The sequence below is a fragment of the Saimiri boliviensis genome, chromosome 6 (genome assembly GCF_048565385.1).
Source record: "Saimiri boliviensis isolate mSaiBol1 chromosome 6, mSaiBol1.pri, whole genome shotgun sequence".
NCBI lineage: Eukaryota > Metazoa > Chordata > Mammalia > Primates > Cebidae > Saimiri > Saimiri boliviensis.
The window spans coordinates 53,356,454-53,381,208 of NC_133454.1; the positions used below are offsets into that span (position 1 = coordinate 53,356,454).

Below are 24,755 nucleotides of genomic sequence, written 5' to 3' on the forward strand. Positions count from 1 at the left end.
CTCACTCTCACTGTCTGTTCCCTGGCCCCCGGCCCTGGGATTAACCAAGTCTCTAAATAGGTGGCTCCAAGAGTGGAAAGATGTGGCCTGAGCTTAGTACCAGGAGGGGGCTGGGAAGAGGGCTGGCTCCTTCAGGACACGTGCAGAGGCCCAGCACCAGGCCCCCAGACCCACCCACCCTGGCCCAGGGTGTCCATGTGGAAAATGGCAGAGCACACGAATGTGGCCACGTACAGGCCTGTCTGGGTAGCCTGGGACCTCTCCGAAGCAACTTCCAGGCAGGGTCACCGGGATCCCAACAGCAGCGCCTAGTGCCTGGGGCAGAGGCCTCATGGATATCCAATAGGCCCATGGCTTTGACCCTGGGAGCCTTTCACACTTCCCAGACATATAAAAGACAGGCTCAGTCCTCTGTCCACAGGGCTCCTGCCAGTTCAGGGGGTGTGAGGAGTGGCTTGCAGATGACAACACTGAACTTCTTGCTTTTACAGGCAGACAGGTGCCTGAACAATTAATAGAAAAACAAGTGAGACCCAGCTGTATTTGTACTTGAACGTGGAGAGGTGGGTGGTTAAAAGAGGAGGGAGACAGGCAGGCAGGCGAGGGAAGCAGTGATCTCTGACGCTGGCTTTATTATGAGCATGAGCTGGCACGGGACAGGAGGTGGTGATGCCCACCTGGGGGTCACATTGAGCCTGGAGCTTCCTTCAGCCCAAGCGCTGGCAGTGATGGTGACAAAGGTCTACAGCCCAGGGAAGATGGGAAGACGCCAAAGGCAGGGGCATGCCCGGCTTTCCAGCTGACCCCAGGGCAGCGGATGGCATAGCCGGGACTGAGAAGACAAAGGCGGAATGGGGCTGGGTGGGTGGCACCAGGGGTCGGGGTTTTACGTCCTCCTTGTCCATCTCACTTTTCTCCAGGGCTCCTCTGTGATCTCCTGTAGCACACACTCCATGCCAGGCCCTTGGCAATCATTTTAAACACACCATGGGTGACAGACCACTTGGCTGATGTGTGGACGACCCTAAAATTCTTCCCTACCCACTCCAGGAGCCAGAACCCCTCCCCATTGCTCCCAAGCCTGCCCTGCCCGCCCCTTCCCCCAGGCTCTCCTAGGGTACCTGATGTCACAGCTCATCATCAGTGATTTGCCTTGGGTGGGGAAGGAAAAGCCACAGGTGAGAGGGCGGGGGGAGGGGGGAAGGTCTAGGGATCCCTGAGGCTGGGGACCCTTCCACAGCCTCAGAGACAAAATCCTCAGCCCGCCCCTCCTTTCCCGGGCCCAACCCCCTCATCGGCCACCCCAGGCAGCGCTCACCTACGCTTCTTGTTGCCCCCACAGCGGAATCTTTTGCCTTGAAAAGAAAAAGGGAGATTTGTTTCCATGAACTCATTTCCCAAAGAGACCTTGGAAGACTCTAACTCCTTCCAGTCTCTCCTACCTCCCTCCTGCCAGCACCACCACAGGGCCAGCCACATTTGACTGTCACATTTTATTTTATTTTATTTTATTTTTTGAGACAGGGTCATACTCTGTCACCCAGGCTGGAGTGCAGTGGTGCGATCATAGCTCACGGCAGCCTCAAGCTCCTGGGCTCAAGCAATCCTCCTGCCTCAGCCTCCCAAGTAACTGGGACTACAGGCACACACCGTTATGCCCAGCTGATTTTAAAAAATGTTTTTGGCTCCTGCCTGTAATCCCAGCACTTTGGGAGGCCAAGGCGGGTGGATCGCCTGAGGTCAGTAGTTCGAAACCAGCCTGGACAACATGATGAAACCCCATCTCTACTAGAAAAAATACAAAAATTAGCTGGGCATGGTGGCAGGTAATCCCAGCTACTCCAGTGACTGAGACAGGAGAATCACCTGAACCCCAGAGGCGGAGGTTGCGGTGAGCCGAGATAGTGCCATTGCACTCCAGCCTGGGTGACAGAGAGAGACTCTGTCTCAAAAAAAACCCAAAAAATTTTGTATAGATAGGATCTCACCATATTGACCAGGCTGGTCTTAAACTACTGGTGTCAAGAGATCCTCCTGCCTTGGCCTCCTAATATGCCTGCATTACAGGCAGGAGCCACCATGCCCAGCCATCTCTCTCTTTATATAAGGCTGGACCACAGGCTTTCAAGAGCCTCAGTCAGTCAGTCAGCAAACATTTATTGGGGCAGATCCATGGTGGGCTATTGGCATATCAAGAGCAGCAGCAGAGACTGGGCCATCATGGTGTGCCCGTCACAACACTGGGCACAGAGTAGCTGCCCGATGAACAGCTCTCCAGAGAAGGATGGCAGCAAGTCCAAAGCAGAGCCCCTTGCTCAGGCCACCTGCCTCCTGTGCCTGTGTGCTCAGCTGCCAACCGGCTCTGCCCTCCGGGAGTTGCCACGGGCAACATGGGAAAATGGGCAGACCTGCCGGACTGCGCCCCAGCCTTGGAATTTCAGAGTCCACAGCTGTGCTTGCTGTAGCTGTTTATCATGGGTTGTGTTTGTGTTTTCTGTGTATTTTTCTTTGGGTTAAACCAAAACAAGTCAATGTGCAGATATTAAACTCTTGCTGTGTGCCCCTCAGGAGCCTGGAGATATATAAACTCCTTGTCTCTCCCAGAGCACTCCAAGTCTGCACTAAACTATTCTTTTTTTTTTTTTTTTTTTTTTTTTTTTTTTTTTTTGAGACAGTCTTGCGCTGTTGCCCAGGCTGGAGTGTGGAGGTACGATCTCGGCTCACTGCAAGCTCCACCTCCCTGGTTCAAGCAATTCCCCTGACTCAGCCTCCTGAGTAGCTGGGATTACAGGGGTGCACTATGCCTGACTAATTTTTTTTTTTTTTTTTTTTTTTTGTATTTTTAGTAGAGACAGGATTTCACCATGTTGGCCAAGCTGGTCTTGAACTCCTGGCCTCAGGCAATCTGCCCACCTCCTCCTCCCAAAGTGCTGGGATTACAGGCATGAGTCACCGCACTCGGCCTGCACTGGACCATCTTAAAGTACTGTTCTGACTGCCGTGTCTCTGGAGGCTAGCTCTAATCTTGTGGGGCAGGTGGGATCATCCCTATTGAACGGGTGAGTTTGGGACCCATGGTTAGCAGTGGCCGGTGCAGTCCCCGAGCCTGGCCCTCGGGTTACCCTGCAGCTTCGCTCCCGCATCCGCAGCTCCTCCTGGGCCCACTGGAAGGTGCACTTGAGCAAACAGGAACCTCACATTGTGCTTGAGAGCCTGGCATCCCACCCAGCATGGGTTCCCCCATCCTGCAGGGGCGGAAGTGGTGGGGAGGCTCACCCCTCCCTTGGGGACTCTGGAAAGCCAGCCTGCTCAGCAGCCTTAAGAAGAGATGTGCCCTGGCCAGCACCCCTTCCCTGGAGGCCACCCCACTTACTGAGGATGATGAGGAGCCCCACGATGAAGGCCAGCCCAGCGAAGATCAGGCCCCCTTTGCGGACAGTCTCATAGTCTCAGGAAAGAGAGGGCAAGAGGGGCGGCATGAGTGCTCTTTCCCAGCAGTGGTTTCTCCCTGCAGCCCGCCCCCGGTAGCCCATGGCAACCATGGAAGTAAGGGGCACAGAGTGTGGACCCGGGGCTGGGAGAGGCCGCTGCTTGGTGGGAGGGGTCCTGAGTGCTTGGGAAGGGTGCACGCGGGCCCAGGCTTACCGTAGTAGAACGGGTCCACGTCCGCATTGGGGCTGCTGCCTAGGAGAGAGCCAGAGGCGGGAGGAGAGGAGTCACCAACAGTGGGCCTGCACTGGAGCGGCTGGAATTCCCTGTCCTTCCCTTCCCAGAGGATCCCTGAGGGTCCAAGCGGTGAGGGGAGGCTGGGCTGGGGGTGTTGCTTAAACCTTTGCCTGCAGGCTTCTGCCCTAGGCGGCTTCAGACACAGTCAACTGGGGACCAAACGCCCAGTGTCCGAGGGGGATCTGTGCTGTCTGGGGGGCCTCTGACACTTGAGAGGGCTGGCTCTCTCCTGCTCCTTGCTTTCTACCATGGTAGAAAAGTCCAGGAGAGGCCTCTCCTGTTAGACTCCCAGCGGCCTCTCTCCACAGAACCAACTGGCTATGAGGTGCTTAGGAGGTATTTGTGAAATGCATGAATAAATAAAACAAAACCTTAAACTTATCAGACAGAAGGTGGAAGCCAAGCCCACCGTGGAGATTTATCCAAAGTCCCACTGAAAGCTGAGACAGACCTGCTCTCCTACGTTACCATCCTCAGGGGACGCAGGTCTAGTTAAGAAACATTAATATATGGTGCTGGTCAGGCATGGGCAAAAGCTAGCAAAACCCTAACTCCTCTAACCATGACAGCAACCTTATGAGGCATCAATGCCATTTCAGTGGAATCCATGTGAGAATGGAAGCACAGAGAAGTTAAGTAATTCCCCCACAGTTGCACAGCAAGTCAGGAGTAGAGCTGGGGTTTGAACCCGGGCAGCAGGGGGCTGAGAATGCTGGTGTGTAAACTCTTAGCTCTGCAGCCTCTCAATGGCAGGAAGGAAGGAGCCCATTTGAGGCAAGGTTCTGCCCCTGCCTCCCGTGGTCTCCCCCAGATTTGGAGCTGCTCAGCAGGTGGGTCTCACAGTGGTGCCCTGCAGCTGAAGACACTTGACCCAGACAGCTAGCCTATGGCCTGGCCGGGACACTTCCACCACCACTGAGGGCTGCCCCTCTTTCCTTCTCTGCTGGAGCCCCTTCTTGCACCAGGGAAGTAGAGCCCGAGGAGGAAGGAATGAGCAAGTCAGCCTCTCCCAGGCTGTGCCGAACTGTGCCCTGGGCCGTGGTGAGCTTCGGGGCCTGGCAAGCCCCGCCATCCCCAGTGACCAGTCCCTCCGCCAGGAGAGAACAGGCGGGAGGAGTCGGGGCCCATCCTGGCAGGCCTGAGGTGCTGGGTGCTCAGGGAGGCCATGAGGGCACAGGTCCGGTACAGAAGGCCTTCAGGGCCATCTTCCCAGATTTGGTTCCGGCCTTGTTCAAGGTCATACAGGATTTAAATGTCAGAGCAACAGCTAGATGCAAGCCAGGGCTTCCCCTCACACCCCAGGAAACCCCCTCCTCCATGGCCACCTTGCCCTGGGCCGCTTGCTGAGACCCTCCCTGCCCAGCACCCTTCCCTTTCAGCATCCGGCTCAAAACCCACCTCTGTCAGCAGGCGCCCCTCTTGGGTCCAGGCCTGAGTCAGTTCCTGTCACAGGAAGCCTTTGGGGAGTGTGACTTGAACTTGGGGGCCGCGCATACCAAATCCAGCCTAGGGAGGCTGCCCAAAGGGGCCTGCTCCCTTCCCGGCCAGATGGACCGCGTCTGCCTCCTGCCTGAGTTCAGAGGGTCTAGCAAGATGCATTGAACTCAGCCGGGGGGTGTGTCAGGAGGCCGAGGAGGGACGCTCAGCTCTCCAGCAAATCTGCTCAAGCTATCTTTCTAACGTGTTCAAGCAGCGTCCTCTTTTAAGTTGCAAATTTTCTTAGAGAGGAGCCTGATCGGAAGAGGGGCTGAGTACTCTGGAAGGCTAAGGTGGCAGGAGAGGGAAGAGGGGGGTCCAGCTGTCCCCACCAAGGCAGGCCAAGCAGAGCCACCCAGCCTCGCACACGCCGGGGCACACAGCAGCACACTCACCATCGCCCGTAGACAGCCCGGTCATTTCCCCAGAAGAATGGACTGCCTCCCCTCCCCTCTTCCTGCTGTCTCTGCTTTTCCGACAGTGTCTGGTAGCCTCCGCGGGGTGGCCCGAGACGAGGTGGGGGCATTAAACATTAACAGTGCCAGGTAATATTTACCCTGGTTACAAGAAAATCTCAGTGTGGATGGAGGGGGCTCCTGCCACAGGGTGAGGAGGCGCGTGGGGAGGCAGGGGAGGGAAGGAGCTGGCTTCCAAAGGAAATTTCCGAAGAGAAGGGCTGGGATGGGGGAGCCGTGGTGCTCTTCCGCCAGCTGGAGAAGCCACAGCTGGGGTGGTGGGAAGAGGGAAGTGGGAGTTGCACAATTTGTACAGTGTATACCGTACTTGGGAGCTTCCAGGGGCCAGCGTCATGGGTCCCACAGTGGTCCCCAGCCCCAGCAGGGCCTACTGCACCGGCCACCGTGGATGCCACCACTGCAGCTGGTGTTGCTTATGTGGCACTGGAGGCTTTTCTGCAGTGGTCCCTAGGAACCTGGCCCACTGCTCCCCCACCATAGCCCCAGAGCACCCCCAAACCCACCAGCAGTTGATCCCCCAGAAAAGCCCTTCATCTGTCATCCTCTTCACCCATCAGTGTGCACCCCACAGCTTACACCTCAGTTGGAAGGGCCTCAGTCACCCCCAACGAATCTCTCCCTCTCTGCCGCCCCCGCCCCCCGGGCACTTCCTCCTACCACCATTTGGCCTGGCTCTCGGGCTGTTTCCTTGCCAGTTTACCATGGCACATGCAGGCTTTTTAAGGACGGGGCAAGGCTTTCATCACAGGCAGAACCCCCTGCTTTTATGGTTTACCAAGCACTTTCCCCACTCTTATCTCTTAAGTTTGACATCTCCCATTTTACTGATGAGGCAGGTGTGTAAGCCCAGAGAGGTGGGGGCCTTGCCCAAGGTCACAGTGATGAGACAGGTGTGTAAGGCACAGAGAGGTAGAGGCCTTGCCCAAGGTCACACAGCCAGTATGGGGCAAGTGGAGGCTGACAGGCCTCCTGCTGCAGGAGGCAGGTGCTTTCCACACCTTGCAGGCAGCCTTCCCACTCACCTGTGAGCACCCTCTCTCCAGGATTCCTGAGCCGGGTAGTTGTGCGTGTTGCGGAATTCTGGTTGAGTTCTAGTCCACTGAATTGGCCTCCAAAAGAGGCTGAAGTCCAATGGCCGCCAAACAGCCAAGGTCAGTGGCCAGGGGCCACCAGGGGTGCTTGAGCCCTTCTGAAGGGAGTCACTCTATTTGTGAATCCTCCCCAAGCACGGAGAGGGCTCGGCACTTGGGTTCACACCCTGAACCTCTCACTTGCTAATTGTATGGTCTCAGTCAATTACTTCACCTCTCTGTGCCTCAGTCTCTTTATCTGTAAAATGGGCACAGTACCCAGCTCCTGGGGTGGTTGTGAGGGGAAGTGAGATCAGGCATGCCAAGAGCGTAGCCCCGGCCCTGGCACACAGTGAGTGGCATCATTGTTACTGTTATATGTGTGCTGGCTGAAGAAATAACAGGCATTAGCCTTTGTTAAATGTTTGCTGTTGGACACGGAAAAGCCAGTTGCTGTCCAATGAAAATGAGCACGAATGAGTGAGATGGAGGGAATGTCAGAACCCTGCAGATGAGGCGCTTCAACACCCTTTCAGCTCCCTCTGCTTTCAGAGCCAAGAAATGCATATGTGTGCAAACATCACGGCAGAGCCAGCATTTGGTGAAGACGGACCACATGGCAGGCTCTTCGCAAGTACTGCACTACTTAATTCCTGATAGTGCCTTTTTACAGATAAAGAAACTGAGGCTGCTCATTTGCTCCACAATAGCCTCTAGAGGTGGCCAGGGCAGTGCTGTGATCCCCCCTGGGGACACCAGAAAAACCGAGGGCAGGAAGGTGAAGGGACTTGCCTGAAACACACAGTCAATGGCAAACCAGAGGTGGAAAGCCCAGACCCTCCAAGATGTGCTACCAAAGCTACTGCCGACTCCACAGCAGACAAGGGTGCTCCCTTTATTATACGGGATCGCGTTCTCTTACTGTGTTGTCAATATTTGTAAGCCAACGTGGAGTGTTTCAGGAATAATAGGAGATGTAAAAATAGGTAGGAAGTTAAATAAATTCATTTCTCTCTCTCTCTCTCTCTCTCTCTCTCTCTCTCTCTCTCTCTCCATCTATCTATGTATCTGTTGACAACCCAGTCATTTCCATAGCCGAATGGATTGCCTCCCCTCCCCTCTTCCTGCTGTCTCTGCTTCTGGGAGTGTCTGGCCTCCTCAGTGGGGTGGCCGGGGACAAGTTGGGGGCATTAAACATTAACGGTGCCAGGTAATATTTACCCTGATCACAAGAAAAGCTGCAGTGTGGATGGAGGTCTCCCGCTGCAGGGTGAAGAGGCACCTATAGATCAGTAGATTAGATAGATAGATGATAGATAGATAGATGATAGATAAATAGATGATAGATAGATAGATGATAGATAAATAGATGATAGATAGATGATAGATATGGATGATAGCTTGATCAATAGATAGATGAATAGGAAGCAATAGGAAAAGCTAATTGATGGCTGCATTTTAAAACTCTGTGTACAAGGCACTGTTTCAAGCAGTTTACAGAAATCAATTTAGTCATCACAATGACTCTATAAGGTAAGGAAGGCATTATTGTCACCCCATTTCATAGAGGAAGAAACTGAGGCCCAGATAAGTTAAATAACTTGCCAGAGGTCAGACAGCTAGAAAGTAGGGGAACCAAGATTTGCAGCCAGAAGTCCGGCTTCTGAGCTCCTGCATCTCTGAAGGACGGATGGACAGACAAGCGAATGAGGTGGTTGGACAAGCTGCCCTCCCAGCCCTCACAGCTCCAGAGATGCTCGGCACACATGTCACAGCAGGCCCACCACTCTGTGTGGAGATGCTGTTTGTTGGAAATTTCTGCCTGTCCTCCTTTCTGCTTTTCCTGCACTTCTGGGGAGCTTGAAAGAGACGGGGTGCACACCTGTGTCAGAGCCTGAGCAGGGAGGAGGAATGGGGCTCAGAGGACTCACCTGGGTACCACCTGTCCATGGCAGGAGCTGCTGGCTGTGTCCAGGGTGCAGGAGAGCAGGCAGGTGCCACTTGCCCGGGACCTGGATGGAAAGAGTGGCACTCCCTCCCCTCACACCTCAGGGGAGCCCACAAACAGGAAGAGACAAGGGCAGGGAGGAGGGCTGGCAAGGGAGCCCTTACCTCGTGCCCGCCTGCTGGTGGGGGTTGGGGCGAGGGATCCACGTGAAAGCCAGGAGAGATTCTCTGACCTCCACCTGGCACCTGAGGAAGGGGAAGCTGTCAGATGCAGCAGAGCAAACTGCCGCCCCTGCCCCGGCCCTCTCCCTTGAGGGGCTCCATGCTGTAGCCAGCTCAGGGTGCCCGAAAAGGGTACAGGAGCCAGGAGAAATCAAGGACCCCACTCTTCCCCAGGCCCCTGGGCTGGTGGAGGCTGAGGGAGACCTTCAGGGGTATATGTGAGTCCCCTGAGCGTCACTCAGCTGTCCCTCTATCCTCCAGCCCAGCTGCGCCTTCGCTTGGAGTCATCCGGCACCAGGCCCCGCTCCGTAGCTAGGTGTCCCCTGAGACCGGGCGGCACAGCTGCAGCCTCTCGGGGGAGCAGGAATGGTTTCCAGGGTCCTGTCCTGGAGGTCCCAGCTTCCTGTGTTGTCCTGGTAGTTGGCAGAGAGATGGGGGGCAGCTGCGGGCTGGGAGCCAGAGCTGTGATGGGGCCTCTCTTGTGCCTGTCCTTTTCCTCAGCTGGGACCTCCTCACTCGGCCCGCAGGTGTCAGGCCCGCCTGCCACACCTCGGAGGGCTCAGCCGGAGACACCAGCAGCCTAATGAGGCCTCTGGGGGCTGCTGGTTGGTACCAGAGGGGAATGGCCAGAAGACAACCATGGAGCCAGGAGCCAGCAGGGAGCCACGGGAAGGCCCACACACCACACTGCCCAGTCAGCATCCCTGTTCCCCGGCCACCAAGGCTGGCCCACAGCAAAGCCACGGTGAGCAGTCTCCATGTGACAGTCTTGGAGCCACAGGGTCTCTCTCAGGTTCCTGTGGCCACCCTGGCATGGCCACTCTGACCCAGACACTGAGAAACACAGCTGGGAGGTGCTGGCTCTGGCCCCGGCCTCTGACCCTGAGCTCTGGTTACTCTGACTCCCACCTCTATGTTCTTTCTTTGCAATACTCCCTGTCCCGAGGGGAGGACTCTTGAGACCCCAGGGAGCCCCCTTATGGCTGAAACACTCTGGACATGGAGACCAGGAGGCCTGGAGAGGTGCTGTTTGTTATCAGGATGGGCTGAGATCTGCACCGGGGCCGCTGACCGCAGGCCTGACTCCAGGCTCCCTGCACCTTTCCTTCCGGACCACCCCAAAGGCAGGGCCAGACCTGCCCACGGGTGGGCAAGAGCTCAGCTGGCAGGCTTGTCCCATGCTCCCACGTGAAAACCTGCCACTCAGCCCAGAGCCACCAGGTGGAAATTCCCCAAGCTGGGGATAGAGACGTTTACAAAACTCGGGCCTAGGTGAGATGTAGCGGTATCTGATCTAAACATAATCTAAATGGTGCAGAAAAGTGGAAATCCCAGCTACCCCCAACCCGGTACACACACTCTGTTCCCTTCCCACCACCAGTGCTGCGAAGGAAGGCATCTCCATCCCAGACATCCAGAGCCCTGTGTGACCGATGGTCCGACCACAAAGGTCACCGAGGCCACCCTATCCAAACCCCTCCCTTTACAAATGGCTCCCTCTCCTGCTCAAAATCCTCAGAGAGAGGGTTCGGATGATATCCAAAATCTTTTCTGTGACCCAGAAAGAAGCCCCTCTTAATCTGGCTCCAGGCACTTCTGAACTGGTCCCCAACCTCCCCACCCTGCTCTCTGCTCCAGTCACCCTCGAAGACCTCCGCCCGGACTATTCCTGCTTCCTAAATGCTCTGCCTCTGCAGGGCTTCCAGCTCAGCTCACGCTGCCTGCAGGGCTTTCTTCAAAGCCCCGATTCTGGGCATCCCGGCAGAAAATGTTCACCCACCGCCTCAGCCCGGCTTTTCCTCTGTGGCACTTACTCTGATCTAAAGTGTGTGTTTCCTTGATCTTGTTTGTCCCTCTCCCCAAAAATGTGAGCACCAGGACAGCCAGGATTTCTGTTTGTTTGTTCATTCCCCAGTGCCCGAAACAGCTCATCGTGCCCCCCAGTGGAATCATTTCTCCCATGCTGCAGGCAGACCCAGGACCTGCCTCAGGCAGTCCCGTTCCCTGCTGTCATCTGCTCTGTGAGGGGTCACAAGACCCAGTTTGCCCTCACAGAGGCAGCAGGTAGCCAGCAACCCCACCTTGCTGAAAGCTCCCCGAGAGTCCCTCTCAAGAGAAGGGGGTTCTCTCTCACTCCTCTGGCATCCCATCCCTCCCCATCTCCTCTCTCCTCCCCTCCCCTCCCCTTCCTTCTCCAGCCTTGCAGCAATTTTCAGAAATTGTCCCATTTGGTCTTGGGGGAAGCGCAGGCATTTGTTAAGTCAAGGTGGTCCTCTCCTCTCGCTTCACTCAAGCCTAAGTCTTTCCTCAGACTTATTCCCTGTCCTCCCCCAGCCGGCTCAGGTCATGGGTCCTAGCTGGCACTGGAGGCAGGGAGCCCCTCTCTGAGACACCTGCTCCCCTGCAGGGAGGTCCCGGCCCTTCCCTCTGTGGCCCGTGATCCTGAGAGCAGCTCAGCTCAGGAGGGTCCCTCCTCCTAGAAGTCTCCATGCAGGGCACTCTGAGGACCAGACACACCCATGCATAAATCCCTTTTCATCCTGAGCCTTTGCTGAGGACTGCCTGAGCCTGGGGAAGGGCACCCCTCTGGGTCTCCCTGCATCTGTAAAATGGGGCAGTAACACCTACCTTGCAGGATTGTTGTGGGAACAGAGACGAGGTAAGTCAAGCATTTGGCCAGAGAAGGTCCTAAAAAATGATGGCTGCATTTTCCTTACTCTGAACTGCCCCCCACCCCCACCCCAGGAGACAAGAACACTCTCAGCAATCCCTTCCCTTGGCTCAGTCCCCAGCTGAGGTGATCTCCAAAGCAGGCTCCTGAGAGCACCCTCCGTGCCCCGGCATGATCCCTGCTGGCCACCACCCACCCTGCATCTCCAGCCTCCCTTTCTTCTCCACACAAACCCAAGAAACCTCCTTTGTCTGATGGTTCCAGGCTAGAGAGAAAGAAGCATCCAGCTGTGCTCTCCCGTTCTCTTCAAGGCCCAGAGCTCTGGGAGGCGCTGGGAGGGAGGGAGAAGCAGCAGCTTCTCCTGGATGCTTCAGCACCGTCACAGCTGATGCCCTCAGTGGCGAGGCCTCCATCTCCCCTGTCTCCCCCAAGCAGGCCTCCCTATTGTCTCCTGACTCCTAAGTCTCAGGGCAGTCATTTAGGGTGGTCAATGCTGGGTTGGTGGGACAGGGAGGAAATAGGCTGGAATCCCACTGGAATCACTTCTGTCTCCCTGATGATCAGAGACAGAGGCTCTCACCACCAGCTTCCCAAAACGGGGCTCTCCAGTTCTGCCGGCCCTGGCCTTTTTGGGAGTTCACAGCCTTGAACTCCAGGTCCCCAGGTCAGTTCCTCCTGGTATTAGCTTGCAGCTGGAAAGGGGCTCCAATGAGGCAGAAACCAGAAGCGCCTAGAAAGCCATGACCCCTGGCCCAAGGCAGTCCTCAGCTGCCCTACCCATATGGCCACTGGGCAGGGAAAGTGGCAGTTCCCAGGCTCCATCTCTCCTGACCCTGAGGAGCTCTGGCTCCCGTCTCCTGCTATGGTTGCAGGTGCCAGGTCACTGGGGTCTTATAAAGCAGAGCTGGAAGGAGGTGGGCCCCAGAGGGTCCATTCCTTAAGTGTTGGCTTCAAGATGGCCTGAGCCATGGTGCACAGAGGTTCTGAGAACTGCCAAGGGGCAATGTACTCTAAGAGTCAAGGTCACCAGCTGGTGACAAGGGCAAACCCATTTGATCACCTCTCCCACAGTGAATACCCTGGAGAGAAATACATTCTTGACTGTTCTCAGAACTCACATCCTTGAACTACAACAGCGGCCGTTTCTCTCCAGCTGTGGTTTTCTCCTCCCAGTAACCAAACTCCCCCCGACCTCTGAAAACAGCTGGAGGCTTGCTGCCTCCAGGAAGACCTCGTGGAGCAAGTTCACCCCTGGCTACTCTTTCCTTCCCTCCACGACCTTCTGGATGCCACTGACATGGCCTGAATGGCTGGCATGTGGCCGTGTGATCATTCTCTTCATTTATAGCCCAGATTGCCAAGTTCCTGGACTTCCTGAGGCCTCAGGTCGGGTAAGCTGTTAAATGTTTGTATCTGCACTGAGCCTGGTACCCACTCTCCACACTTGGCAGCAATTCCACCTCTTCTGTGGTCTCAGTGGTTCCAAAGAGCTGCTTAGAGCCTCCCAACAACTTAGGCAGGCTGTGTGATGCCCATCTTACAGAGGACACTGCAGGTGGTCTGCGAACCAGTCAGAACGTGAACCCAGGTCTAACAGAGACAAGGGAAACCTGACCACCAGAGAATGAGGAGATAAGGAAACAGTAACGCCAACATGACTAGCATAATAGCTACATGGAGAATTTTCATGGTGCTTTAATGTCCAGTGTATCACTTTGACCCTGTGAGATAACAGAAAAGATTTGGATGCATTTATTTGATAGGTGATGAAGCTGAGGCTTAGGTGGCTTTTCCAGGGTTACACAGCTAGCAGAAGGCCCAGCTGACCCCAGAGTGAGAAAGGACTCGATTATCCAGAAAAGGAAACTGATAGAGAGGCTGGGGTCTGCCCAAGCTCACACAGTTAGAGAGCAGAGGGCGACCTCGGGAATGTTCTGGACCTAAGGCTCCACCAGACTGCCTCCAAGCCTGGCTCAGAGGCAGGAACCCCCTCTTCTGGATGGTGTGGGGGGCCCACCCCCAGCAGTCCCTGCCACCTAGGTCCTTCAGGACATGTGACCACAACATCACCTGCTCTGCCATCATTGCCTTGGCAGGCGCCCCACTGTTGTGCAACCAGGCCCGGGGCTGGGCTGGCCCCATCAAATCAGCAGCTGATTGGCTTGAGCCGGCTGAGTCTGCCCCCCTGGAGCTCAGCCGTGACAGCAATGAATCACACTAATGGAGAGAAGTGGCCATTCCTTCTCTCTGTAGCCTGGAGACAGGTTTTTCCAAAGCTCCTCCCCTGGCTCAGGCAAACACACCTGACCTCTCTCTCTCGCTGGGCCCAGGGTGAGGCAGAGTAGCCAGGGACAAGGTGGGGTGAACCAGACAAAGCTGGAGCACTCTCCCACCCCTGCTTTGCCCAGCTACCTGGCCAAACCCATGATTGCAGGCAACGTAAAGCCCTCCTCCCAGAGGAAGGGGCCAACAGCCCAGTGACCTTGGGGTGTGCTTCCCCTGGCACTTCCCCCACATCGCTCCCTGCAGCTTGCACTCTGCCTCTGACTCTCTTCCAAAAACAATTTGGCAAGTTCTAATCTACATCTTGAAAAAAAATTTAAAAACACCAGAGAGGTAGGCGGGCCACAGCACCTGGGGACTCAGAAGGCAGATTGACCTATTCTTACCCCATGGCGGGAAGTAACAAAAAGTACCTCCATGCAAACAGACATGAAGATCTTTGGAATGGAGTGGGGAGCAGGGGGAGTCATTGGGAAGCAAAACGTGCAGGACACCTGAGGTCACTGCGAACCAGGGGACTCGGTTTTACCTTCTGGGAAATGACATAGCATGTCAGTTTTTCTATTCAGTCAAGCTACGTTTGCCTCATTCAACCAAATCACAGCTGCAAACCAATGCCACATGCCTGGAGGCTGAGCAGACACACTGGTCCTCCTTATGGAGATTCATAGCCCTAAGAGCTCTGGTGCAGTTGATCTGCGTGAAGTCCTCAGCCAAGCACATATTAAGCGCTCCATAAATGTCAGCTGCTTTTGTTTTTTAATGATTACGATGTTGACCGTCATTTCTTCGATTGTTCTTTATGTGTCTTGTTTCCAGACCATTCGACTCCCACAGGAGACTCCCTGGAGCACAGTCCAGCTAATTTATCTCCTGAAGGGACCAGCCATGCTCCAGGTGCGGTCTTGGGAGCCATCCGATCACTGTCCCTTCATCTGAGCATCTGCCTTCTGAAGGAGGTGACGCCATGTGCTGTCAAGCGCTGTGGACAGACAGCCCGGGGTCAAGTCCTAGCTCCTTCCCCGCTCCCACCCAAACTGTGTAACCTGGACCAGCCACGAATGCATCAGAAAGAATCCATAAAATGGGAATCTCTGACTGATCTCAGAATACAGCTGGATTACTAGGAGGAAAACTAAGCAGGTACTTAGAGGCTGGCAAAGTAAGGATACCCATTTGTAGATGTGCTAGACATGCTGACCATCATTCCTTACTCTTAACAGAATTATGATGAGCAAAGTGAGAACCTCCCCACTGGACTTCCTTATTCCTATGCTGAAGTTTAATGTTCTGTTTTTAACGATGTATGTATGTGAGGGGCGGTACACACAATGCTTTGCATGCCTGGGGCCTCTAAGGGTCTCAGTCTAGCCTTGCTCTGAAATTGCAGCAAGACCTGCTGATTCCCTGATGCATCACGAGTGTTCCCGAACAATGAGCTCATTTACCAGGGCTAGCTGTGACCAGATGTTTTAATCACCATGATCACTGGGTTGACAGCTTGAGCTTGATCTCCAGCCTGAGTCTTTTTTTTTTTTTTTTTGAAATGGCGTCTTGCTTTGTCACCAGGCTGGAGTGCAATGGCGCGATCTCAGCTCACTGCAACCTCTGCCTCCTGGGTTCAAGCAATTCTCCTGCCTCAGCCTCCCGAGTAGCTGGGACTACAGGTGTGCACCACCACACCCAGCTAATTTTGGTATTTTTAGTAGAGATAGGATTTCACCATGTTGGCCAGGATGGTCTCAATCTCTTGACCTTATGATCTGTCCTCCTCAGCCTCCCAAAGTGCTGGGATTACAGGCATGAGTCACCGCGCCTGGCCAAAGCCTGAATCTCTCCAGTGGCCTAGGGGACTGAAGGCAGAAGCAAGAGCACACAAAGAGAAGGTACCCAGCAAGTGGATCCGTGCAGTTCTTCGGTTCGAAACAACTTGTGGAATCCAGGCAGACTCAGGGCCTGCATGGCCACTGGGCAGGGAAGGTGGTGGTTCCCAGGCCCCATCTGAACCCCAGGGAGCACTGGCTTCTGTCTCCTGCTATAGCTTCAGGTGCCAGGTCACTGGGGTCTTAGAAGGTGACGCTGAAAGGAGATGGGCCCAGAGGGTCCCGCTCCTTAAGGGCTGGCTTCAAGATGGAAGACATGAAGGTGTTCCAGGGGTTGATTCTTTTTTTGAGACCCTAAGATGTTCCAGGCTTCTGTAGAGCAGACACACTCCTTGACCTCCAGGAATTACATAAATAAAAACACTTAACACCAGAGGCAGAAGCTGCACACAGGCAACCTCCATGTAGAAGCTGCCCACATCTGTGTTTGTTTGGCCAACAGTGCTTTTCAGAAAGCTGAATCAGAATGTTTTTGGGAGGATGCTGTAGGTGACTGCAGGCCCCACGCCCCATCGTCACTACAGCGGATTCACATATTGGCATTACCTGCCTGGGCGCCACAGTCTGGATGCCAAGTATGAAGTGTGAATATAAACGCAGCAAACAAGTGTGACTGGAGCACAAGAAAGAAGGGATTCGGCGGGGTGCGGTGGCTCACACCTGTAATCCCAACACTATGGGAGGCCGAGGTGGGTGAACCACTTGAGGCCAGGAGTTTAAGACCGCCCTGGCCAACATGATGAAACCCCGTTTCTACTAAAAATGAAATTAGCCGGGCATGGTAGAGGGCACCTGTAATCCCAGCTGCTTGAGAGGTTGAGGCAGGAGAATCGCTTGAACCCAGAAGGTAGAGGTTGCAGTGAGCCAAGATCACGCCACTGCACTCCAGCTTGAACGACAAGAGCAAAACTCCATCTTAAAAAAAAAAAAAAAGGAAGGGACTCAATTCTACCTAACACCTAAGAAGGCTCCACAGAGGAGCAGGTATTTCGTAACCCACGTCACCCACCCTGTCACTCCCTTGATCCCATCTTTCTTTTTAGAGACAAGGTCTCATTCTGTTGCCCAGGCTGGAGTGCAGCGGTACAATCATGGTTCACTGTAGCCTGGAACTCCAGGGCTCAAGCAATCCTCCTGCCTCAGCCTGCTGAGTAGCTGCGACCACAGGTGCTCGCCACCATGCCAAGATTTCACCATGTTGCCTAGCTGGTCTTGAACTCCTGGCCTCAAGCAATTCTCCTGCTTCGGCCTCCCAGTGCTGGAATTATAGGTAGGAGACACCACCCGGGGCTCTCTTTTCAAGTCCTTAGGTAGTGGCCCCAGAACTGACCAAAGAGGAATGTTAGGACGGTTTATTCCAGGCCAGTGCACACTTGGAGAAGCCATTGTGACTCCCTGTTGTGCTCCAAGACGGTGTGCAATGAACAGATCCTCTGCGGGATGGGGCCTGAGCCCAGTGCTCAGGTGGGAGAGAAGGAGGGAGGAAGAGAAATGGTGGGGAGGTGGGGGAGGAAGGGTTGAGCAGGAGGGGAGGAGGGTAAAGGAGGAAAAGGAAAGGGAGGGAAGATAAGTGGGGAGGAGGTGACAGTGACAGCAACTGAAGTGGTCCTATGTCTACATGGCTGGCTCTCCAGTCCTTCCTTTCTCCCTCTGACCATGGATGGACTCCCTCTGGCCCTGTGGGTTCCACAAGAACTACCAACACTCAAGCTCTTTCACAGAAAGGAAAGGAAAGCACCTCTGAGCCACTAGGAAACAAAGGATGTTTTATTCCTTTTTCCTGTCATTGTTGAGAGGATAGATCACGACACAGAAAACAGCAATGGATCACAGCGCACGGTTTGGCTGGTTTCCACGGGAACACAGAGGACAGGAGGGGTGGGATCTGGGTTGAGTTCCCACTCTCGTTATGACCTTCAACCTCTCACCATTCCCAGGGGCTGCACAGAGCCTGCCGAGTCTCTAACCCACCTCGCTCACCGCTCTGACCACCAACAGGCAGAGCGAAGGAGGCAGGAGTTCCTCTGCTGCCCATCCAAGGAGACGTGAGCAGAGAAGCAAAGGCTTCTTCTGTCCCTCCACCCATCCCAGTGTGCTGGCCCCAACGGAATGGAAATCCCTCAGCTACTGCCTGACAGAGACCCAATTGCAGGGACTGGAGTCTGCATCTGGATGAGCTGGGCTGTAGATTGAAATCTCAGAAGCAGGGAAGGTTGGGAGGGGTAGAGTCTCAGAGGCCATGGGGTTATTGCTGAGAAGATATGCAGGGGACATATTCCCCAGGGGCAGAGTAGAAGCCCTGGGTCTGGAATCCCGGGTATTCTGTGAAGGGGCAGATGGGGACTATTCGTGGAAGCCCCCAGGAAGAAATTAACCATGGAAGGGCAGAGCTTGCCTGAAGTCAACGCTGGGCTCACCAGCAACTTGCTTTGTATCTTCAATTGCTAAAAGACCTTCAGACCGGGGTCAGGGTGCGATAAGGAAGTGAGGTTCTTGCTGAAGGCATGAAGGAAGTCCATGAAGAATGATGACAAGGTGCTGCAAACCTTCCCAGGTCCCAGGATGACTGAAGACTCCTGCCCGTGCTCTTACCCTATGCATCCCTCCATCAGGAGAGGGGGCTGGTCTCGGGGAACAAGCAGCCTCCTAGGAGCAGGAGGTGATGGAGGGCCACGGGGGCAGGGAGGAGCAGATGGCCATGTGGCTCAGCCCCTGCCTGGGAAAGCGAGTCCACAGTTCACTAACAAACACAATACCATCCACGAACGAGTAGCCACGAAGACCACAGTCAGCAAACACACACACTCACACACAGACGCATCACAGGAGGTGGGCGGGGCCGCAGGCTGCGTGGGGAGGCCAGTGTTAGTTGCATTATCAGGTAGAGGAATGGCGTTAGAGGGGAGAGGAAGGCAGGGACACAGAAGTTCTTGGCTTCTCCTGGGGAAAGAGCTGTTGCTGAAGTGACCGGCTTTCTTAAGCGTCATTTGCATCCAAAGGTTCAAGCAGTGGCCTTCAGGTTCTGGAGGCTGAGGAGGAGGAGAACTTCAATTAAAAACACTTTAGCTCTCCTCTGGTACCCTTATCTGCCTCTCTCCCTGCCTTGAGCACTTGCCCACTGAACTGCCTGGAAGGACAGCCCTTCTGAGCCCCACATTCCCAGTGAAGTGAGAGAGGTAGAGAAAGGAGAGGAAAGCAAGGGGTGGGGGCGGATCAGAGGAAGGCTCTCCCAGCAGGGCTGGAGCCTGACAGACACAGAAAGGGAGTTGTTAAACTCAGGACCTCCCCAATGGCTGCTCACAGTCCTGAGCCTTAGGAGAAAAGGCTTCTGAGAAAGAACGAGTTTGAAAACAAATGAGAAGACATTTCATGTCCAGGCTGCCTCCTCTGAGCCTTCCCATAGACTCCCAGTCTGTGGCGAAATAGAACACCAAGCTACCAGGAAGGGCATCTGCCTCCTACATTGGGATCTTCCTCCATTCACACTTGGGTGATCACTTGCCTTTGAGAGCCCCATCCAGAAGACGGGTGTAATGAGCCCTGCTCTGCCCATCACGGGCTGCCAGGAGGATGCAAAAGCACTTAGGAAAAAATTTAAATGCTATACAGGCATGCAGTATTGTTACAACCACAGTAGAAGCTGGTGTGTCGGGTACCATCATCCAGAAATCTCTTTTAACTTACAATCTAAGATACACTAATATACCTTTCTGTGAGGCCTTATTCATATGGGGAAACAAAAAAAGCAGAAGTGAACTGACAAAAGACAAACCTTTTCCCTTAGGATATTCCAGGGCATGTCATAAAGTAAGATACACAGGAGGGAGGGAGCAGCAGTGGGGCTGACCCACAGCCACAGAGGCCTGAGTTCAGTCCAGGCTGTCACTCTCCACAGGACTAGCCCCCCTCACCTTGGTTTCATCTATAAATGGGCTAAAGCCCCACCTGTCCCATCCACTTTTTCTGGCAGACTTGAGTGAGTCTGTGTGTGTGGCTGCACTCTAAAAACTGTACAGCATTTGTCAGTTACTACTCTCCTGTGTCCCTACAATGAACAATGGAAAGAGACACTAAAATCAGTGTCCCTAAATGTAGAGGGAGGGATCATATACTATTTGCTCTATTTTTGGGTAGGGTTGGAAAGTTTCATAATAAGGTGTTTAAAACAGAAGTGGCCCTAAAGCACTTTCTAAATCACCACGGAAAGCCATTATCTTTATGCTACTTAGAGATTAGGAGCATTTCACTAACTAATTCTCTGCATGTGGCAGCTGGGATGGCGCCCTGTGAACTGGACCACTGGGCTGTGTGGAAGCCCCATGCGCATGTGTGGGGCATCTCGGGTGTTTCTGGTCCTGATCTCTGTCATTGCCTCTTTCGGATTCCTGAAGGCTCCTCACGGCAGGGCCCATAATAAAGGCTGTGTCCACTGCAAAAGCTATCCCCATCCTTCCTGCCTGAAAACCCTGCCCAGGCTCCGATGCATGCGGTGATGGCATCAGGGGCACAGTGAGCAGCTCACCTTCCACCTGAGGCCGGCACTTCAGTTCTCTGCTTTCTGGGGCTCTGTTGCTGGAAAGAAAACCAGAATGGATTACAGTGCATAGACTCCTCACCCCAATGGGCCACCCCCAACAGCAGCTGTGTCTATGCCTGACTCTGGGAGAGCAAAGAGGTGACATGCAGAGGATTTGAGTCAGAATGATCTGGGTTCAATCCTGGCCCTGCTACTTGCTGCTTACAGGAACCTGGTAACCTCTCTGAGACCCTCAGTTATAAAATGCGGACAGTGATGCCTACCCATGGGGCTGTGTGCCCATTCAATGATATGGGGTCTGTGCCTGGCACAAGCAGGTACTCTGTAAATGCCAGGTGCCACTAGTAGTAGCTATCTTGTTTGGTGGCAATGCCACAGAGGCCCTGGAGACTCCCCTCCTGGCACTGCTGGAGCACGTCTGGCTGGCGATAGCAGGCCATGCACCTGGCAACAGTCCCTTCCTGAGCCACAGAGGGTTCTCTCTGTTCCCTCTTTTCCATCTGGGCAGGTGGTCGCAGACAGTTACCGTTTGCGGTGATGAGGTTCTCCACCTGGGCTTCCTCATCTCCTGGGGCCCTGCGGGAGAAAGAGAGGCACAGCCCCGTCAGAGATCTCCAGGGCAGACCCAGAGAGCAGTGCTCTGCTCCTTGCTGGGGCATAGCCTCTTGGGGCCAGGCTCCTCCCAGTGCTCTGAGGGCTGGAGCTCCCTCTTCTGTGGGGTGCATGGGGCAGAGGGAGAGGTCTGGACTGAAGGGTCAGACTCAGAGTGAACTTACAGGCACCCTTCAATGCCAGCCCTCGACTTCTACCGAGTCCTGGGAAGCGGGGAGCTAGGGCCACTTGGGAGCTTGGGTGTGTCCTGCCACAGGTTTTGGACTGCTCGAGTCCAAGTTACCCTTGGCTATTGTAGTAAATGAATGGGGCATGGCCTCTACGTGGGAGCAGAAAGAAGGTCCATGTGTCTGTTCAGCTCAAAGAGCCTCATGAACAGGTGACAAGCGGGGGCCGTGTTGCAGGCCCTGTCGAGAGGACCTGGCCATCAAGAGAGGCCGGGAAGCCCTGTTTCCTTTCTCCCAGGCGCAACTGTCCCAAGGGCCTCCAGAAAAGCTTCCAGAACTTTCTCGTGCACTTCCCGTCCCCTGCGTATATCAGAAGAGACAGGATGGGCTGACCCGCAATGTTCTGACCTCTCCTTTGCCCCAGAGTCTACGTGGCAGTCCTCAAGCTTCCACCCCTACTCCCCAACACATGTTCTGCCTCTGAGAGAAGAATCCAGGAGAATGCCCATTTAGGGGTCACACACCAGGGGTCCCTCCAGTCCCACCTAATATCACCCCCAATGTCCCCTGCCACGGCATCCTTACCGGGGCTTCTGATTGAAACTGCACTTGCACCTGCGACCTGAAAAGCAAAGAAACCATCCAAGGTCATGCTTCTGGCTGGGCCACAGCAGGTCGTGGGACTGACAATGGCACCGCCTAGACCCGGGCAGTGCACAGCTTGCATGGCTGCATGCAGTGGCCCTCGGATGGGGTAGCTTCTTCTGGGGCAAAGGAAATACATCCCACAGCTGGAATGGTTACACCTACACCCCCCAGCCCTCTTCATGATGTGAGTAAAGGGAGATCTGTGCAGATCAGGCTTACGTGGAAAAAATGAACTTGGGGGGCACATCCCTCACACACTAGGGCAGCAGCTGTCTCCTTCTTCCATGACTGCCCCATTCATGCCCTACACCCAGCACTGGGAAGCTGCCCTGCCCATCCCTATCTATGCTCATTGTCACACCACATTTTCTCTGTTCCTGCATCACTGTTTTACTGAGCACTTACTACATGCCCAGCACTCTATTGGGTCATGAAGATGACATGGAGGACAGGCACTCTCCTTTCCTCTCCAAGAAAGAGACCAACCAGGCTCTCACACTGTCCCCACCTGCTCAGCAGCCTCAGTCATTGCTCTTACAGAGTGAGCAAAAGAACAAACTTACTTAGGATAAGGAGGATCCCAACCGAGAAGAGGACCACAGCGAACACCAGTCCCCCAATCCTCAGGGTCTGGTAGTCTGCCAAAGGAACCAAGGGTGAGAGAGGAAGAGGCCAGGGAGAGGGTGTCTGTTCCCTCCATCCCCCCTGCCAGGCAGGGCTGCACTCCCCCTGACCTCCGCACCCCGGGTCACCGTCACTCACCATAATGAAAAGGGTCTATTTCCTTCTCCTTCTCAGCTGCTGCAAAAACAAACAGGTGGTCAAGAGAAAGAAAGCTTCACAACCGGGTTCCCAAATGCCCAACCCTGACTCACAGACCTCAGTCCCCGCGAGGGGATTCCGGAGGAGCAGCACCCATTAAGCAGAGATGCCCAGACGTGCGCAGTAGGGCAGACCTGCCAGTTAGGGGGTTAGGGACACCCTGAGAGCAGACGGCAGGGAAGGCATTGAGGCTCTGAATCATGCAACATCCACGTTCATTGCCCCTTTTCATTCTTACATCATCCCCAGAAGGCAGGGCCAGTTTTCCTCTTGTGACATACAGAGAAACCGAGACCAAGGAAGGACGTGTGACTTGCATGAGGTCAGCGCTGGCTAATCACGGTCTAGAGGCTGATGTGGAGGTCTGGCTCCCAGGGTTCAGGCCACAGGTCCACAGAGGCCCGGTGAGCTTGTGGGGCTTAAAAACCACGCCCTGCTGGACCCTTGCAGGGAGAGGGGGCAGGCTGCGTTGAGGTCTGTGAATAAATGGCTGCTGCCTCCACGACTTTCTCTGCTGACTGAAGGGAGGGGCCCCTGACCAGACATGAAGAACCTTAGAGTCCCCCAGCCCTAAAGTCCCAAGGGGCCCAGAACCTTCCAGCAGAGAGGGCTTGACAGCATTGTCATCTTGTCACAGCCAGGTCCCAGGGGGGTACTTACCACTGGCCAGGACCGTGGGGGCCAGCAGGCTGCAGAGGAAGACCAGCACCAACTCCATGGCGTCTGGGGACAGAGGGAGGAAAATGATTCTCTGGCTAAGAAGCCTCCATCCATCAGCTCCAAGCATCAGCCTGACCAGGGGCCAAGTCAAATCCCCATCTGGGTGAGGGTTCAGATAACATAAGCACAAGCAGTTGACTTTTTTTTTTTTTTGAGACAGAGGAGTCTCACTACGTTGCCCAGGCTGGAATGCAGTCACACGATCTCGGCTCACTGCAACCTCTACCTCCCGGGTTCAAGCAATTCTCCAGCCTCAGCCTACTGAGTAGTTGGCATTAGAGGTGTGTGCCACCACACCCGGCTAATTTTTTATATTTTTTTAGTAGAAATGGGATTTCATCATGTTGGCCAGGCTGTTCTCGAACTCCCGACCTCAAGCGGTCCACTCACCTTGGCCTCCCAAAGTGCTGGGATTACAAGTGTGAGCCACGGTGCCCAGCCAGAAGTGTCTCTTAATATCAGATTAAATGGGGCCAGTAAACCAATGTCCCTCTCTTCTAGCCAGCTTGGTGGGGAGGAGGCTTGTGGTTTCCTGCGCCCTGATGCACTGACAGCCCTCCTTCAGGTACCCCTCACATCCCACCTCAAAAGTCCCTAAGTCAACTCTTCCCACAGGCTTTGCTTCAGAATCCTCCAGAAAGGTGGTTTGATTCAACAAAAGGAGTTTGAAGGTTGGTTCCCTGAGCCTCAGCACCCCGGCCTCTGCTTCCTCAGAGGATGCAGAGGTCTCAGCTCAGGAGCTCATCAGTCCTGGTTTCTGGCTGGATGGCCCCAGGTGAGCTATCCTCGTGGAGGGAGGAGGCAGGGGCTGGAGGTCGCACCCAGGAATAGATTTCAATTGCTAGACACGCACCTCACTCCTGGGCTTAAAGGAGCACAGTCAAGAGCCAGAGAGGAGACAGCAAAGGAACCTGAACCAGGAAAGCCCAAGGCTGGGTGCTGTTTTCCATGTGGGTTGAAAGCGGCAGTGGCCTGAATCCCTGGACATCCGCCTAGTCCAGGACCTTGATTGCCCTCAGCACCGTCATTACTGTCCCCTAGCCTTGAGCAAGCAACCACCACTGCACTTCACCTCTCGGCCACCAAGGGTCAGAATGACTGCATCTACAGCACGTTAAGGCCCAAACCTTGATTCAGAAAGCCTTTATCAGAAGGCAGGCAATTTGCTTTTAAAACTTTCTCATTTCACACTTGTATTTCCTTTGAATGCTACACAGTATTTTATATGTATAAAAATATATGTAACATACACATTTAATGAGGCATAGTAATAATATAAACATCCATAAACCATCAGCTTAGGAACGGGAGCTTTACAGAGACTGTGGCACTGACCTCTGTTTTCCTCCACCTCATCCCCCTGCCTCTCTCCCAGAGGTAGGCAGTACCCCGAAAATATATTTTTTAATTTCTTTATTTATTTGGAGACTGAGTCTCACTCTGTCACCCAGGCAAGAATACAATGGTGCAATCTCAGCTCACTGCAACTTCTGCC

The 24,755-nt window shown here is 54.4% G+C and overlaps 2 protein-coding genes across 21 annotated transcripts in view; both read right to left on the bottom strand.

Annotated features, from left to right (window-relative positions):
* Window positions 1-612: 612 nt before the first annotated feature.
* Window positions 613-12,539, bottom strand: FXYD2 (FXYD domain containing ion transport regulator 2). Of its 13 annotated transcripts, XM_039470607.2 has the most exons (8): window positions 8,680-12,466; window positions 5,598-5,759; window positions 5,125-5,183; window positions 3,646-3,684; window positions 3,374-3,448; window positions 1,319-1,355; window positions 1,122-1,152; window positions 613-963 (listed from the first exon to the last, which is right to left on the bottom strand). In XM_039470607.2, exons 2-7 carry the CDS (start codon window positions 5,726-5,728, stop codon window positions 1,128-1,130), a joined length of 366 nt encoding a protein of 121 aa, XP_039326541.1. In that variant the 5' UTR covers window positions 5,729-5,759; window positions 8,680-12,466; the 3' UTR covers window positions 613-963; window positions 1,122-1,127. The 13 variants fall into 13 exon arrangements, with proteins under 13 accessions (XP_039326541.1, XP_010332798.1, XP_010332804.1 ...); XM_074400664.1 differs by lacking the exons at window positions 613-963; window positions 1,122-1,152; window positions 1,319-1,355 and having other exon boundaries at window positions 2,630-3,448; window positions 8,680-9,330; window positions 11,546-11,605; window positions 12,169-12,539; XM_010334496.3 differs by lacking the exons at window positions 5,125-5,183; window positions 5,598-5,759 and having other exon boundaries at window positions 8,680-12,460.
* Window positions 12,540-17,503: 4,964 nt separating this feature from the next.
* FXYD6 (FXYD domain containing ion transport regulator 6) overlaps window positions 17,504-24,755 on the bottom strand; it is a 39,869-nt gene continuing 32,617 nt past the window's right edge. For 5 of the 8 annotated variants that reach the window (XM_074400667.1, XM_003923646.4, XM_010334491.3 and 2 more), the window contains exons 2-8: window positions 23,201-23,263; window positions 22,481-22,519; window positions 22,282-22,356; window positions 21,656-21,692; window positions 20,818-20,867; window positions 20,277-20,326; window positions 17,504-18,783 (exon numbers count right to left, since the gene is read on the bottom strand). In XM_074400667.1, coding sequence (XP_074256768.1) covers window positions 20,298-20,326; window positions 20,818-20,867; window positions 21,656-21,692; window positions 22,282-22,356; window positions 22,481-22,519; window positions 23,201-23,258 — 288 coding nt within the window. In that variant the 5' untranslated portion in view covers window positions 23,259-23,263 and the 3' untranslated portion in view covers window positions 17,504-18,783; window positions 20,277-20,297. The remainder of the gene's footprint in view (window positions 18,784-20,276; window positions 20,327-20,817; window positions 20,868-21,655; window positions 21,693-22,281; window positions 22,357-22,480; window positions 22,520-23,200; window positions 23,264-24,755) is intronic. The other 3 variants (XM_010334492.3, XM_074400669.1, XM_074400670.1) reach the window with 2 other exon arrangements.

Bases quoted from the DNA above. Each gene is read 5' to 3' on its own strand.
- FXYD2 (XM_074400665.1), bottom strand. From the start codon at position 5,728: ATGCCCCCACCTCGTCTCGGGCCACCCCGCGGAGGCTACCAGACACTG. The intron at 5,184-5,597 runs GTGAGTGTGCTG...CACTCCCCAAAG, and splicing joins CGGGCTGTCTACGGGCGATG to GCTTCCTGTGACAGGAACTG. The intron at 3,449-3,645 runs GTAAGCCTGGGC...CTCTTTCCTGAG, and splicing joins CGTGGACCCGTTCTACTACG to ACTATGAGACTGTCCGCAAA.